Source organism: Aethina tumida, chromosome 1 (assembly GCF_024364675.1).
Source record: "Aethina tumida isolate Nest 87 chromosome 1, icAetTumi1.1, whole genome shotgun sequence".
Classification (NCBI taxonomy): Eukaryota; Metazoa; Arthropoda; class Insecta; order Coleoptera; family Nitidulidae; genus Aethina; species Aethina tumida.
In genome coordinates this window covers 8,779,906-8,795,261 of record NC_065435.1, presented here as the reverse complement: position 1 = coordinate 8,795,261, position 15,356 = coordinate 8,779,906, and the positions used below count along the sequence as shown (strand labels likewise).

The 15,356-nt window shown below is 31.5% G+C and overlaps 1 protein-coding gene and 1 long non-coding RNA gene across 6 annotated transcripts in view; one reads left to right on the top strand and one right to left on the bottom strand.

The window, feature by feature from the left end:
* LOC109602948 (lysine-specific demethylase 6A) overlaps positions 1 to 15,356 on the bottom strand; it is a 74,271-nt gene that overhangs the window by 6,853 nt on the left and 52,062 nt on the right. For all 3 annotated transcript variants that reach the window (XM_020019393.2, XM_020019394.2, XM_020019395.2), the window contains 6 exons: positions 14,559 to 14,734; positions 7,289 to 7,417; positions 7,011 to 7,236; positions 6,640 to 6,954; positions 6,114 to 6,450; positions 3,146 to 3,542 (listed from right to left, as the gene is read on the bottom strand). In XM_020019393.2, the coding sequence (XP_019874952.2) occupies positions 3,146 to 3,542; positions 6,114 to 6,450; positions 6,640 to 6,954; positions 7,011 to 7,236; positions 7,289 to 7,417; positions 14,559 to 14,734 (1,580 nt within the window). The remainder of the gene's footprint in view (positions 1 to 3,145; positions 3,543 to 6,113; positions 6,451 to 6,639; positions 6,955 to 7,010; positions 7,237 to 7,288; positions 7,418 to 14,558; positions 14,735 to 15,356) is intronic.
* Positions 1,159 to 4,071, top strand: LOC109602952 (uncharacterized). 3 transcript variants are annotated; one of them, XR_002191781.2, is made up of 3 exons: positions 1,159 to 1,364; positions 3,638 to 3,679; positions 3,786 to 4,071. It is a non-coding gene; the product is annotated as an uncharacterized LOC109602952 (long non-coding RNA). The 3 variants fall into 3 exon arrangements; XR_007547125.1 differs by lacking the exon at positions 1,159 to 1,364 and adding an exon at positions 1,462 to 2,098; XR_007547126.1 differs by lacking the exon at positions 1,159 to 1,364 and adding an exon at positions 2,573 to 2,657.

Genomic DNA, 15,356 nt, shown 5'->3' with positions numbered 1-15,356 from the left:
GATTCGCCACGTGTGTTGCGTGTATTGCATGCGAGTTACTACATACTATGGTTTGCTTTCAGTTATTGTGATTAATTGGTTTGTAAATAATTGTCAATAATAAATTAATAACTCTACCCTTCGTACATTCGTGTAAAAAACAAGCTATATTTAGAAACGCTTTTAAAACCGGACGTGGTGATTAAGCTACAGCTGATTATTAAATAATTATAGATTCATATTATCCCAAAAAATTTTAATTTTATAACACGACTCAAGTTGTTCCTCAGCATGTAATGGTCAACTTTTGAAACTGTAGTTTTTTTTACATCTTTATAGAGGGCTGCGCAGATTTAATTGGACACATATGCGCAGTAAGTCACCCTCCTCGAACACCGCCATTTTGGAGTTGAAACTGAAGAGTCACGTTGTCGGGTTGTGGTCTTGCAGTAAATGGGTGGCAATAATGGAGTGTATCTAAAATATTAACAATAAACTATGATGCAGTTAGGTTTAAATGAAATAGTGAACATGTTCATGTCTTCGTGTTGTTACTGAACCATGTGGCAATCTCAAATTATATTGAAAACGGCGGAACTACGTTTCCTTTTGTGAACCAATCAATTCGGATCAAGACACTCAAATGTAAGTTTACTTCAATATTATACAGCGGAGTCTTATAGTAATAAGTGATTTTATTGGTTATTATCTATCGATTGATTGATTTTCAGTGATAATAAATTCGCTGAAAATTTCGGCGAACTATATTTCTTATGTTCTGGGTGTACTTTAAGCCACGCCTTCAGCTTAGTAACAAGCTCGTCCCGGTTAATTCCATAAGTGGCCTTGTAAGTAGTTAGCATCAACGCCGTGTGTGTGCTGAGGGTATTCCATCTATATTTTTAGATGTTTTTAGTTATTGCGATTAATTTATTGGTTTGTTTCAATTAAAAAAAACTTATTAGAATGACCATCATGGCATTTTTTAGGATACTTCAGTAAATAATAAATTGAACTGTTCCTCAGTATGGAACGGCAACGTTGTACACTTGTAGTTATTTTAAATCTTTATAGGGGGCGGTGCATATTTATTTGGGCGCATGCGCAGTAAATCCTCCCCTCCAACACCGCCATTTTAGAGTTAGAACTGAACAGTCACGTTGTCCGGTTGTGGTTTTACAGTAAATGGGTGGCAGTAATCCAGTGTATCAAAAATATTAACAATAAATTTTGATGCGGTTACGTTTAAATAAAACATTGAGATAGTTCGGGACTTCGTGTTGTGGCTGAGTTATGTGGTATTTCCAAATAAACAAGAAGTTAGTAACGGCGAAGCCATCTTTCCTTCTGTGAACCAAACAGTTCGGATCAAGCCATTCTCAAATGTAAGTTTATTCCAATATAATACAGCGGATTCCTATAGGAATAAGTGATTTTATTGGTTATTATCTATCGATTGATTGATTTTCAGTGATAATAAATTCGCTGAAAATTTCGGCGAACTATATTTCTTATGTTCAGGGTGTACTTTAAGCCACGCCTTCAGCTTAGTAACAAGCACGGTCCTGTTAATTCCATAGGTGGCCTTGTAGGTAGTTAGCATCAACGCCGTGTGTGTGCTGAGGGCATTCCATCTATATTTTTAGATGTTTTTAGTTATTGCGATTAATTTATAGGTTTCAATTAAAAAAAAACTTGTTTGAATGATCATGGTATTTTTAGGATACTTCAGTAAATAGTAAATTGAACTGTTCCTCAATATGGAACGGCAACGTTGTACACCTGTAGTTATTTCAAATCTTTATAGGGGGCGGTGCATATTTATTTGGACGCATGCGCAGTAAATCCTCCCCTCCAACACCGCCATTTTAGAGTTAGAACTGAACAGTCACGTTTTCCGGTTGTGGTCTTACAGTAAAAGAGTGGCAGTAAATCCAGTGCATCAAAAATATTAACAATAAATTTTCATGCGGTTACGTTCAAATAAAACATTGAGATAGTTCAAGAGTTCGTGTTGTTGCTGAGTAATGTGATATTTCCAAATAAACAACAAGTTAGGAACGGCGAAGCCATCTTTCCTTCTGTGAACCAAACAGTTCGGATCAATCCATTCTTAAATGTAAGTTTATTCTAATATTATACAGCGGAGTCTTATAGGAATAGGTGATCTTATTGTTTATTATCGATTAATTGACTTTCAGTGATAATTAATTCGCTTGAAATTTCGGCGAATTATATTCCTTATGTTTAGAATATACCGAAGCCACTCCTTCTGCTTGGTAACAAGCACGTCCCGGTTAATTCTATAGGCGGCCTTGTAAGTAGTTCGTATCAACGCCGTGTGTGTGCTGAGGACATTCAATCTATATTATTAGATATATTTTCAGTTATTGCGATTAATTTATTGGTTTGTTTTAATTAAGAAAACCTTGTTAGAATGATCATTTTGGTATTTTTTAGGATATTACAGTAAATAGTAACTTGAACTGTTCCTCAGTATGGAACGGCAACGTTGTACACATGTAGTTATTTCAAATCTTTATAGGGGGCGGTGCATATTTATTTGGGCGCATGCGCAGTAAGTCTCCCCCTCTCTAACCTCGACATTTCAGAGTTGGAACTGAACAGTCAGTCACGTTTTCCGGTTGTGGTCTTGCAGTAAATCGGTGGCAGCAATTGTAAGTTACTACTCGAATATCCGCTAAATATTAGCATATAATGTTGTATATTGCAGTTCTATAGCAATCGCAGGTGAAAATATCGACCGATTGATGGTGTTGAGTGATATAAACTTGGATTAATCATATTTTTTATGTTCATGATGTACTTGGACGACTTATTGCGTCGTATCTGCATGGTAACAAGCACGTTCCAGTTAATTCCATAGGTGGCTTTGGAAGAAATGGTGTATTGCGCAGAATCGCCACGTGTGTTGAGGACACGCCCTCCGTATTAAATATTTTGATCGGCTTTCAGATATTATCACTAATTTAATGGTTTATTTTGATTAATTAAAATTTCTTGTCAGGTTATCAATTAAGGCAAAATAATTCATGCTCCGAATGATGGACGGCATGGTTATAAATTTTTGAGGTTCATTGTACAGAGGTATATAAATTTTTATATAATTTACTCATAGCAAACCAAACCGTGACCATGATTTTACCTTGCGAGGTGGTTTCTTCTTTTAGATGTATATCGTCTGATCCGAAATGTTTCAGTATGTCCTCGGCCAAATCCGTGGCGTTGTACTTTTGCGACAGTAGATCCTTTAAGTCTTCTTCGCTAACATCGAGATCGGTTGAATGAGGCACTGAGTTTGGCATAAAACTATCTCTGGGCACGACAACGGGGTTAGGTTGGACTAGCTTGTCGTTTGTCGAGAAGCTTTTGGCAGTGTTCGTTAATGTTTGGTTGCTGTTGTTCTGTCCGGAGAACTGGTTATTGCTTGGATAATTTGGCGGTGCACTAGTAACAGGTGTTGTGACAGGTTGTCGGTTTCGCAGTTGTTGCTGATGCTGCTGCATCAAACGGTACTGGTGTTGTAGTTGTTGTAGTTGTTGCTAAAAATTAAACACTCCATTAGAAACATTATCAAAAAAATATGCTGGGTTTAATTGTAGTATTATTGTTAGCTAAAAAATATTTCTTTTTTCAGGAACTACTGGCAGTGGTCATGGAAATCATGGACTACTTAACCGTAAGTTTAATATTTTGAACTTCTTTGCAAGTTTTATATGTCTAATTTTACAATTAATAAAAATTAATTTTGTTAGCCCTTTTTACAAAAATATATTTTTTTGTAGTTTATGCTGTGCGTCATTAGGACCCTCCTGGAATCTACTTAAGATGCTAACGATTCCAATAAGAACACACCCTAAGAATGCTTCAATATTACCATCACATCAAAAATCACAAGGAGGAGAAGTCATCAGTGGTCGAAGAATGTCATCAGTGTCGAAGAATGTGCTTAAAGGACAATAATAGTATTACCTTTCGAAAGGTAGGATTCATTATTATCTAAAATGAAACTTTATACTGACTTATGTCTTATGACTAAGTATTCCAATAAAAATGTTCCATCTAAATTTATGTAAGTGTATGAAGTAATTTAGTTTAAAATTTGAACCATTCATTCACCTTCGATAGAGTATACTCATTGACAATTCATCTTGGCTTCATCCTTAAACGCTTAAAAAGCAAATTCTCTTCAAATCATATTTAAAAATGTTTAGTATAGCCTAGTCTCCAATAATGAATCAAATTTCATAAAAAAATTCGTACTGCTGTATGTTTAAACACATTTACCTTATAGAATTAGAAAATAGTTATTAGTTTCTGAAAACATTGCACAATTTTTATATTATATTCAGTAAAAGAAACTTTCAATAGTCAATAAAATTCATCTGACGAATGTAGTTTTATTAAACTACATTTTTTCATATAACTTTTATACTTGGTAGTTTTTGTAGCTTCACTTCTTTTTAAAATACACAAATTAGCAGTAGTAAAAGAAATATACTCGATATCAAATCAGTAAATATTTGTGTCATCTTGTTTTAGATAACAATTAAAAAATTAATAGCCAAATTTGAAAATATCTAATTAAAATTATGTAATTAAATTTTTATTTATGATTTCCATCATAGATTTATTAGAAATTCTAACTATTTTCTCTAACTATATAAAAAATAAGTTTTGAATAAAACAAACAAATTGTAATGCTAAAACAAACTTCTTACATACATATACATTGAAAATAAAATGATTTATAAGATTTTAACAATCTGTATCATGACCATTATAATTGTATAAGATAAATGTGTTCAATTCATATTGAAATTTAACCCACTAGATAAGGGACTGTCTTGTTATTGCCTGCACCTCATACTTTTTATTTTCATTTAAAATAATCATTCATTAAAATTGTATCATCTAAAATTAGTTCAAGTCTTGAAGAATATTGAAATATATCGATTTTTTTTCTCTTACTCACTCTAATATTTCCATATTTTTGAGGATTTGAAAACACAAAATCAATGATATTGTAATATTTAAGCATTCTTTGTCAAGTTTGGGAAATATATTTACATTTTTTTCAATTTGTTTATTAATTTTATATGTCCTAAAGTCCGTTAATAAAGTTTAAACAATTATCTGAGGGCAGCAAATTAAAAAAAGGTGACTCAATGATTCATAATAGTTTTGTACATTTATTTAACAGGTACTAAAACTCTGGATTTAAACTGTTATAATATATCGCATCAAAATAATACAATATATTACAAAAATCTTATCAACAGAAACTCACCCCTTTAATTAAACAGTGGCCGATTGTTTTTAGAGAACGTTTCTCAAATCAAAACACCCACACACAACACCAAAATTTTATGAATTGAGCCCATTTTCTACCTGTATTACTTCACCGTAACGAAATGAATGACGAATGCTCCGATGCGGCAATATGAACAGGTAAAAGTACAAAATGTTTGTTTACAACGACCCTACAGGCAATACATCCCTTGTAAATGTTCAATTACCCCGAATTAGGGGCAAATAAAGCTTTGAATTTAATTTTTTTTTGGTGCGTACGGTTTGTACACCTGGTTTTACGAATACTTGTTAATAAAATATGATTTTGCATCATTTTGACAACTTTTTTTTTTTGTATATTAGCTTCAGGTAAAAGATTTTGAGGTCTAACTTTGACAAGTTATTAATTTAATATTTTACTTATAAACTTTTTTTAAATTAATTTGTTTTCCTTGTTTATTAACTAAATGAAACTTAGTGATGAAATTCCTCGTCAATAGATGTGCTTGGTCCATATTTGGACTGCCTCTAGGTGAGGATGTCTGAATGGTTTCATTTGATGCACATTGGGTTGCCTAACTGCTGGCGCTGCAAGTGCAAATTACTGCGGTTTGGCACAGACTAATCGATAGAGCTGTCCCTTGTAATCATAATAGTATTAATTATTCTCTGCCTCATTAACAATATTATTTTAAGAATGTTTCTGTTTAGCAAGTTAGTTGGAAACAACACACATAGTTAATTAGTACGACAATGAACAGTAATAAATTGCCAATATGATGCAAAATCTTGTGTTAAGTAAAAAGAAAAGCAAAACTTACCTGTTGTGTGGGGGTGAGGGTGTTAACGTTTTGTTGGAAATAACTTAGTAACTGCAATTGTTGCTGGCTAAGGCAGAAAGAAGGTTGTGCTTGCGTAGTAGGAGGTTTTTGTTCAGCACTTTCGGTTTTGAATTTTTTACCAGCAGCAGCCCCACTGGGCGACGGGTACGGAGGGGGCGGACCCTGCGGGGTGACACCCCCTCCTGCGTAGGTCTTTTGAAAGCTCTGCGCGGATGTGGTGCGGTTCTGCGGCGCGGTTTGCTGCTGCTGTCTCGACGACATTTCTGCTGATATCGGCAGATTCCAAGCCTCTTCTATCGAAAGCAACTGCCTTCTCCTACAAATTCACAATCTAGTATACATGCAAGTCAACTGAAAACAACACTTTTGTGTACACTTAGGATGTATTTCACTCGACTCATTCAATGTTTGCTTTAAATTTGTCCTACGTACACGTTGTTAGTGATTTACGGTGACATGCTCTCACTAACGTTATACAAAAAAATGTTATAAAACTTATACTTACTGGCTAGTTACGCTAGGCATTGGAGCGTTAGCTAGGTGAGTTTGTAGAAAATTAATCCTCTGCGTTAAATGGGGGTTCATACCCACGTTTGACAGGTTGATTCTTGGTAACTTTGTTGGGAACGTTTCGTCGCTTGAGCCTTTGAAACCGCGGCTCGAATTCAAATAGCAGGCATACGCGTCTCTCGCTTGCAACGAGTTTTCATAAAGGATGCCCAAGTTAGCCCAAGCCGCCGAATGACCTTTATCTAATTGAACTGCGCAAATGTAGGCTTGGAGTGCATCCATAGGCTGATTTTGTTGCTGATAAAGCACTCTAAAATAATTCATTAATTCGTAATTGTGCGGACAACTAGTTTTAAATATAATTACCCTATAGAGCACCAAGTGTCGGCGTTGCCCTCTGACTTTTCGACTGAGTTTCTGTATGCGATAAAGGCATCATGCACTTTGCCAATGCTGGCATAACAACGACCAAGCAAATATAAAGTCTGACCGGAAAATTGGTCTGCGTCGTTTGCCTTTTGCAAACAATGTATGGCGAAAGGTATTCGTTGATTTTTGTTTCCGAGTGATTCGTGACAGTGATACAGCCAACCTTAAAAACACGCACATTTTTTTTTTGTTACAGACGAAGGACTATGACTTACCTAGTTGTCTAAAAATATCAGCCTTTAATGATTGGGTGATAGTTTTATCACGTAGAAGCAGCTCATAACGTTCTTTAGCACCCTTTACTTTTCCTTGTACTTCATAAAGATGTGCGATGTGAAACTTAACTGTAACAAAATAGAAATGTTTAGTTTTAATGCAGTCATATCAGTGACTAATTCTTTGCATAAAGAACATGCACGTTGTGTAATTTAAGATTTCTCTCAAGTGAAGAATATCCGAGGTCTCCGAAGTAGTTTATTTGTCTTTATGGTTGTTATTTCACAATAATTGATGCCACTGTTTTTATTAAATTTTAAATTAAACGTGTATCGATTACATGGATGTAAAAATGCACAAATTATTCTATACTAAAGAAATAGGGGCATTATTGTAATATATATTGTATTAAATATCTCAGGTTATTATAAGCAACACCTGCACAATCTTAGTTTACTACTATAATGAAATAATAATCACTAGATTATATTCACCAGCTGCCTCAAATTAAAACGTTTTTTCCAAAGAATCATTCTACATAAATGGATTTTTTAATGAAATCTGTTGCAAATATGGTGGATGCGCACATTATTTCCAAAATACTTTTAGTCCCCTTAACTTTTACCATAACCTTTTATATGTAAACTTCATCTTATTTGGAGGTTTTATTTCGTAGATATCATTAATTTTATTAGGGTGTTATACAAAAATTGTTTTTCTAAAAAACTGACAATAGGTAACAGTAAAACAGCAGGATGAAGTGGATAGATTGCAGACAAACTAATGGACTTATTAATTAATATTTTGCCTTTCAGCTCCTAAATCAAAAAGTCCGTAATTTAATAAACAAAAGTGACAGTGCTAAATCAAAAAACTTAAGTCGTTTAAAACATTAGTGAAAGGTTAAGTTGTAAAACGGTTGTGTTGGAGGAGGACACTTCAGGAATCATCTTGGCTATTGGATGGTATGTATCATTACTTATTTAATTATCAAAATCAAACTTGTTCTTTGTGTTAAATTAGCAGTAAATTAATTAACATTTAATATTCGTTGTTAGAGGTACTTCCAAGACGAGCACATAGCCAACCGGTGAGTGACAGTAGTTGTAAGTTGTTTGCTTGTAGTTTTCTTGCCCAACAGCCCATCATTGTCATCATTCAACATTCATATTTGGAAAACTCTCAAACAAGTTGATAAATCAATAGAACTCTTTCGATTAAAAGTGTGTTCCGGTTGTTTTAATTAAACGTACTTGTATGGTGGAAGTAATTCGGTTTTTTAGTGCGGGATCGTCGCGTCGCAACGCGTATTTTAACACGCCATCGAGTGCTACAAATCCACAGTTTGAGGCAGATTGAATGGTACGTACCAATTGTGTTTCAGGTTTTGATTAACTGCGATTCATGTGAAGTAAATTAAACTTGCCGCAGACAAAAATCAGTATTTCCATGAATCCAGACATCAAAACTTATCTGTGATCAGAGCTTTATGTTAAAAACGTCAGGATTTGTGTAACGTTTAATGACAATTCTTTGATATTTGTTGTATTATTTCTGTAGGATAGGACTGGAAGAGTTCCAAATATATTTTATACTCTTTTGTACTTATAAATTGTGAATATCAATAAATAATGTCAATTATTGTAAGGTAGGGAATTGTTAGAAGCAAATTAGAACGTTTCTTAGACGTTCATATTCCTCTTGGGCAAACTAGAAGCAATAACGTTTGTCATGAGACACACTAATTATAGTTATCATACGCCACTCAGCAGGATTTGGCTTGATCTTCATTTTTTTCATTATTAAATTAAATTCAGTTCATAACCAGCTAAAAAGGAAACCTCAAGCTAATAACTATAACTGACTCTTACTTAAATCTCTGATCCAGTAGATGCTTTTATATTCTGTGATTAAATATTTTTATGGCTTCATTGTTGTTATTAAAGATCATTGTTAGGTACAGGAAAAAGTAATTTACGTTTTTAACGTTTAACTCAAAAGAATATAATTTTCTTCGACATAACTTTTAACAATTTTTACAATCAATTTCATACTAGTAGGAAAAAATGTGGGTTGTTGGAATTTAGGAAAAGATGAAGTAAAGTTTTGAATTCTCCTTCAGAATAATCAATTTCAAATAACGTAAAAATTGGACAATGATTAAAATAAATAATTGTCACATGGATAAATATCTGGACAATTTGGTGGATAAGGTATTTTTCTATTTACCAAAGAAGTCAAGAAACAATAAACAGCACAGTTAGAAAGAGTTTAAAATTAAAAAGCTTTCAAATAATTTATTCAGTTTAATCTAACAATGTTAAAATATTATACAAAAATTTATGTAAAAAAACATTAACCAGAAACATAAATTACTTTTTCCAGTAATTAAAATTAATATAATTTTTGGATGCATTTATTATATTTTATTTTGTCTTTTTGAAGTAAAGTTGAGTAAGTAATAACTGCCGTAAAACTTAAAATAAACTCTACAGAGTATCTCCAAAAAATCTATACAGAATTTTACCTCAAAATAGGCTAATTTGTCTTATTTTATCTTAGTACTTTGATCTCCCTAATTGTCAACTTTTGTACCAAACTAAGAAAAGACAAAACAATCTATTTTCACCTGAACAATTGATGGAAAACCTTTCGGGAACACTCTGTAGCACATAACAATTAAACAATGGCGGTCACCGATTATCAAACCATATCTCGACCGTTGCCACAACGCATCGCACGTTTCGTTAATTAATTAACGTCCCGGAACGGTGCGAAACGACAGCAGTAAAATTTCAATTTTTTTACGCGGGCCCCGCTATTTTAATCTTCCGCACTGTACGCGGACTGGTTATTTGCTGGACGGATTTTAATCATTTGCATTTATAAATTGCGAATCGCTGCACTTAATTCGTCCGCGTTGCGTTACGGTAATTTTAGGTCATTATATACGCTAGAGACGCTAGATTGCCGGCTTTTGTGTAGAAATCGGGGGCGCATTTTTTATTTATTTATTTCTTTGCATCCCATCCACCGAGCCACTTCTCCTTCGCGGGCAGGAAGTGGTGAATGGGGCCCAGTCTCTTGTGGATTTTTGTTTGGACCTGTTGTTTCAATGTTTATGGGACTTCTTGACGTTTTAACGGCAGAGCTAAATAAGAATTTAACGGACTGAGGTCGTGTGACAAGTCGGAATTTCTGCATTATACCGACAATGATTAATTGTATACAATAAAATATATTTCCATTAATTTAATTCAATACGTTAATGTCATGAATTATTCTTTGTTACAAAATAACGTTCTTTAATGTTGCTTATACACTCTGTATACATAAACAGTGAGGTCGTATAAAGTCTCCCTTCAATTCAAAAGTAAACTAGATATTAAAACTATCTCCCATTGTGTAAAAAGTAACTTGTAATACCCAATGTGGTAAAATTATACCCATTTTTATTTTATTGTGTGTCTAACATATTATCATTATCTGGGGGAGCTTTACAATCTGCCGTATTTGGCCCATTATCTATAGACCACCCTGTATATTACCTTAGATAAATTAATTGTTGCACATTTTAAAGGATTTCTTGCTTCGTACAACCCTTTTTCGTCTTAATTTTGATAAGTAATTAAAATTATTATTGTCACCGTCCTGTATATATAAATAATATTTTATTCATTACAATAAAACATACATTTATACTTTTGACAACTTGATGATTTATCTCTCCTCCCACTAGCACCATTAAAAAGATATTTATTTATTTACACACGAGTTAAAGATAATTCATTAGCATATATTAAATTTGTAATGTTGATAAATAAATACGTTTATACAAGTGTTTAATTAAATGTGCCGTTTTGTTATTAATAGTTATGACCCTGACACAATTTTTCTTCCAATTTTAATATAATTACACGGGGTGTAATTAAATTACGCTGACGCCTAACTGTAAATTAATTTAGGACGAATCGAATAAGTTTTTTACATTAACAATTATACATTTCAGTAGTTTATTACAGTAATACCTGGAAGGTGAACGATAACTGCATGAATATTAATTTATTGAGCCGTAAATGATTTCTTTTACGCTTTGTATTTTCATATCAACGCACCTGATATATATTTTTTTTATTTAGCTTTAACGTTTCTTTGTGTAATAAATGGTGGCAGTTACGTTGGTTTAATTTGATCAATTACGAGATTAATGTGTTAAGTTCAAAAAAATTTTATGTCTTTAGAATTATCATTACCTGACACCTCAGAAATTCAAAATTATTGATATAATTATTCGAAGTGTTTATTTTATTTTTGTAAATTTGTCATTAAGTTATCTAAAAATCCCTCTAATAACAATTGAACTATTTAATATTTTTTATATGGATTATTATATATTTAAACCTAGAAATAATTATGGGTTTATAGGTTTTTGTCAATTTAATAATTTCAATAAAAATAAATAAATAAAATATATAAAGTTATATATAATTATAAAAAATACGATTCAAAATTTTGAAAATGTATAATTATTGCTATAATTATAAATTCTTGACATATTTTGTAGATTTGCCATTAAAATTAAATTATTTGTATCATTAAAAATTCCTGTAATGACAATTACTTATTAATATTTTTATATAGATTACTATATATTCATATAAATAACTATAACTAATTTTTTATTAAATTATTTTCAATAAAAATAAATAAAAATACATAAATTAATAAATAATTACAGTAAATATGACTCAAAAATATGAATTTTTGAAAAATCCCTGTAATGTCAATTAGTAATATTAATTACTTACTATATTATTTAATATTTTTTTTATATAAATTAAAATATGTTTAAATATATAACCATGTTTTATTGGTTTTTGTAAAATTTAACATTTTCAATAAAAATAAATAAATAAAATATATAAATTAATACATAATTATAGTAAATACGACTCAAAATTTTGAAATTGTATAATGATTTTTGTTATAATTATTCATTCTTGGTTTTATTACTGAAATTGTTTATTTTTCTTGTAAATTTGTCATTAAAATTAAATTATTTGTATTTTAAAAATTTCGAATGACAATTTAACTGTTAATATTTTTTATATTGATTATTATACATTTAAACATTATCAAATTTAACAATTTCAATAAAAATAATTAAATAAAATATATAAATCAATAAATAATTATTATTATATTTATTAATTCTTATTATAATTATCATAATTATGTTTTTTTTTTTGTAAATTTGTCGCCAAAATTAAATTATATGTATCTTAATGACAATTTAACTTTTAATATTTTTAATATAAATTATATATTTACATAATATATTTATATGTTATTTATAACTATGGATTATTAGTTTTTCTCAAATTTAATATTAATAAAAATACAAATTAATAAAAAATTATTTGTAAATACTTTTTTGTGGTCTTATTTAATACTTATTGTAATTTTAAACATAGGTGCCAAAAAAAGTAATTTACGTTTGTAATGTATCACTTACATTAATTTTTATTCACCAAAAGAGTCACATCATAATCTATAATGTTTGTCAACGTTGGGCTTTATCATCGATGAGGTAAAACATCGTTTTCAACATTATATAGCTTCCAATGAGTCTCTAGAACGTCTTTTGTATTGATTATAAAATTTCCAACTTTGATTTACTTCGAAAAGTTCACCATACAGTCATCAACATCTTTCATGGGTTAAGACTGTTCCACCAGGTTAACCAACTACAGCCAATTGTCCATATCGAAGGAAATTGTTGTAGTTAACCCGTTTTTTGTCACATATAACAAAACGATCGATAAAAGGCTCATTTGCATTGCGTGCAAGGAGAGAATTAACAATTGTCAAACGCCTAATTATATTTTCATCACTCAATTTATCTAGAAACCATTTGTACAACTTTTTTGCATTAAACCTCTTTCTAACGGTTGATTCATCAACCTATTTCCACGAGGATTTTGAACAAGATAATGCCTTGATTGTCATACATCTTCAATGCACTTTTAAATAGACGTAAAATCGTGTTATTTAATCACTTACAACATCTTGCCCAAAACGCTACTGTAGCTAATTTTTGGATTCATAAAGCAAACAATACTTGATGGACTAAAAACGTAAATTACTTTCCCCAGTACATAATAAGTATCACAGTTTATGTATGTCAAAAAATTAGGGAACACACTGAAATTTGGTTTATAGTGGTGTAATGTTTGTTAAACAAAAATAAATCTAAAAATATGTCATCACGAGTCAACTTCCTGTAAAATTTCATTTTGGTGTTTAAAGAAATTGTAAATTATAACTTATTACCAAAGATTTAAACATATATAATTTTTCCCCTTGTTTCAGCATTCATTGTTAACTGATTGACCTACTAATTAGCAACAGTTGGCATATAAATTTAAAATATCAGCCCCTCGAATCTAAAAATCGACTCCAGCACTATATTATTTAATTTATATTTTCACATTTATGTGTGATGCATTTCCCATAAATTATATATCAAGAAAACGATAAGAATTGTTGTTTCCGTCACGAAATTTGATTGTGAACGGTAAAACTGAACCCAAATCAGTAAATCGTTGAGCAACCTGTGTTGTTTATTAGCACTAAATCATGCGAAACAAGATACCGAGCGAGAAATGATAAATGGCCACGGTGATTAGATAAAAAGTGCAAATATCGCAAAACAAAACGTGGACTGTAAGTCCGAAGAAAAACAAACAATAGTTTGTTAAACTAGATAACGGTTTATTTTCTTTGCCGTCGTTTCTGGCCAGAATCGACTTATTACAAAATAATGTGCCAAGGCCGTAACACGTCAACGCTATGTGGGTTATGTTAGGTTAGTTACGCTATTCTCAAATAGTAAACTGCCATTCTGCTGAATATGCCTGAATGCGGGTGGGAGAATCGATACGATGCAGTTCCCGGTGAACTTTGCTAATTTCTTGGGACTTCCATTATGCCGGTTTTAATAATAGAACTGGGTGAATCGTATGGATCGTACACCGACACTCGACACTTAACACTGTTCGGGCAATAAAAGGCACAATGACGTATAACGAGGTCAAGTACTCGCCATGTAACGCACTTACACACACACACAATGAATGACACGAGTGTGTGGTTGCACCTTGTTACGCTTTTACGTGTTCCGACCGTTCTTTATGCAATCATTCCGAAGGAATCTAATCCCTAGGCACCCAAATCGATGAACGAATCAATCAAAAAAACAGTACTCACTTATGTTTTTCGGTGTGGTGCACGGACTGTTGTCAACTAACGCTAATTGCAAATGCTTGAGGGCCGATTCGTATTCATGGGTGACTTTGAACATTAACCCAAGCCTCAGGTTAACTTCATTCGCTCGTTGGAAACCCGGTGCGACATAGAGCAGTTGCTGGAATGCTTTTACAGCCCTGAAACAGAAGAAAAAATTGTTGAAAACTTAAGTTAATTAACTTTAATTAATGGGATGGTGATGAATACATCAACATTTTATGTGGCCACACAATTTACTTGATGTAATAGTTTCAACAGTTATTTATAGTTAAACAAAATAAACTTTTCACTTGATTAAACTAAAGTTGGCTTCAATTCGTCCTTGTGGAACATCTCAAAAGTGCTAGTTTATACACAAAACCAAATCTTATGTTAAAGAACGTACTATAGAAGTTCTACAACATTAATTAAGATATTAGATAATGATTGATATCATTTTTTTATCATCCAAACATATTTTAATATTTAAAATATTATATTTAAAGAAAGTTCTTTGGAGTTAAAAAAAGTAAGCAAAATTCATTTACTTAACTGTCACTTGTTGAAGAAATTAACTTAAATTGTCAACAAAAAGTCGAAAATATTAAATTACCAAACAAAATATTAATGTTAAAAACGTTTACAATAATTGACTTTAATAAAGATATTAAATTGAAAATATATTAAATAGATGACATTTGACCTTTTTGTTTAAAAACAAATTGTTGCATCAATATTTTTTATTGTCAATCAAATAATTTTAATGTTTTAAACTTCCAT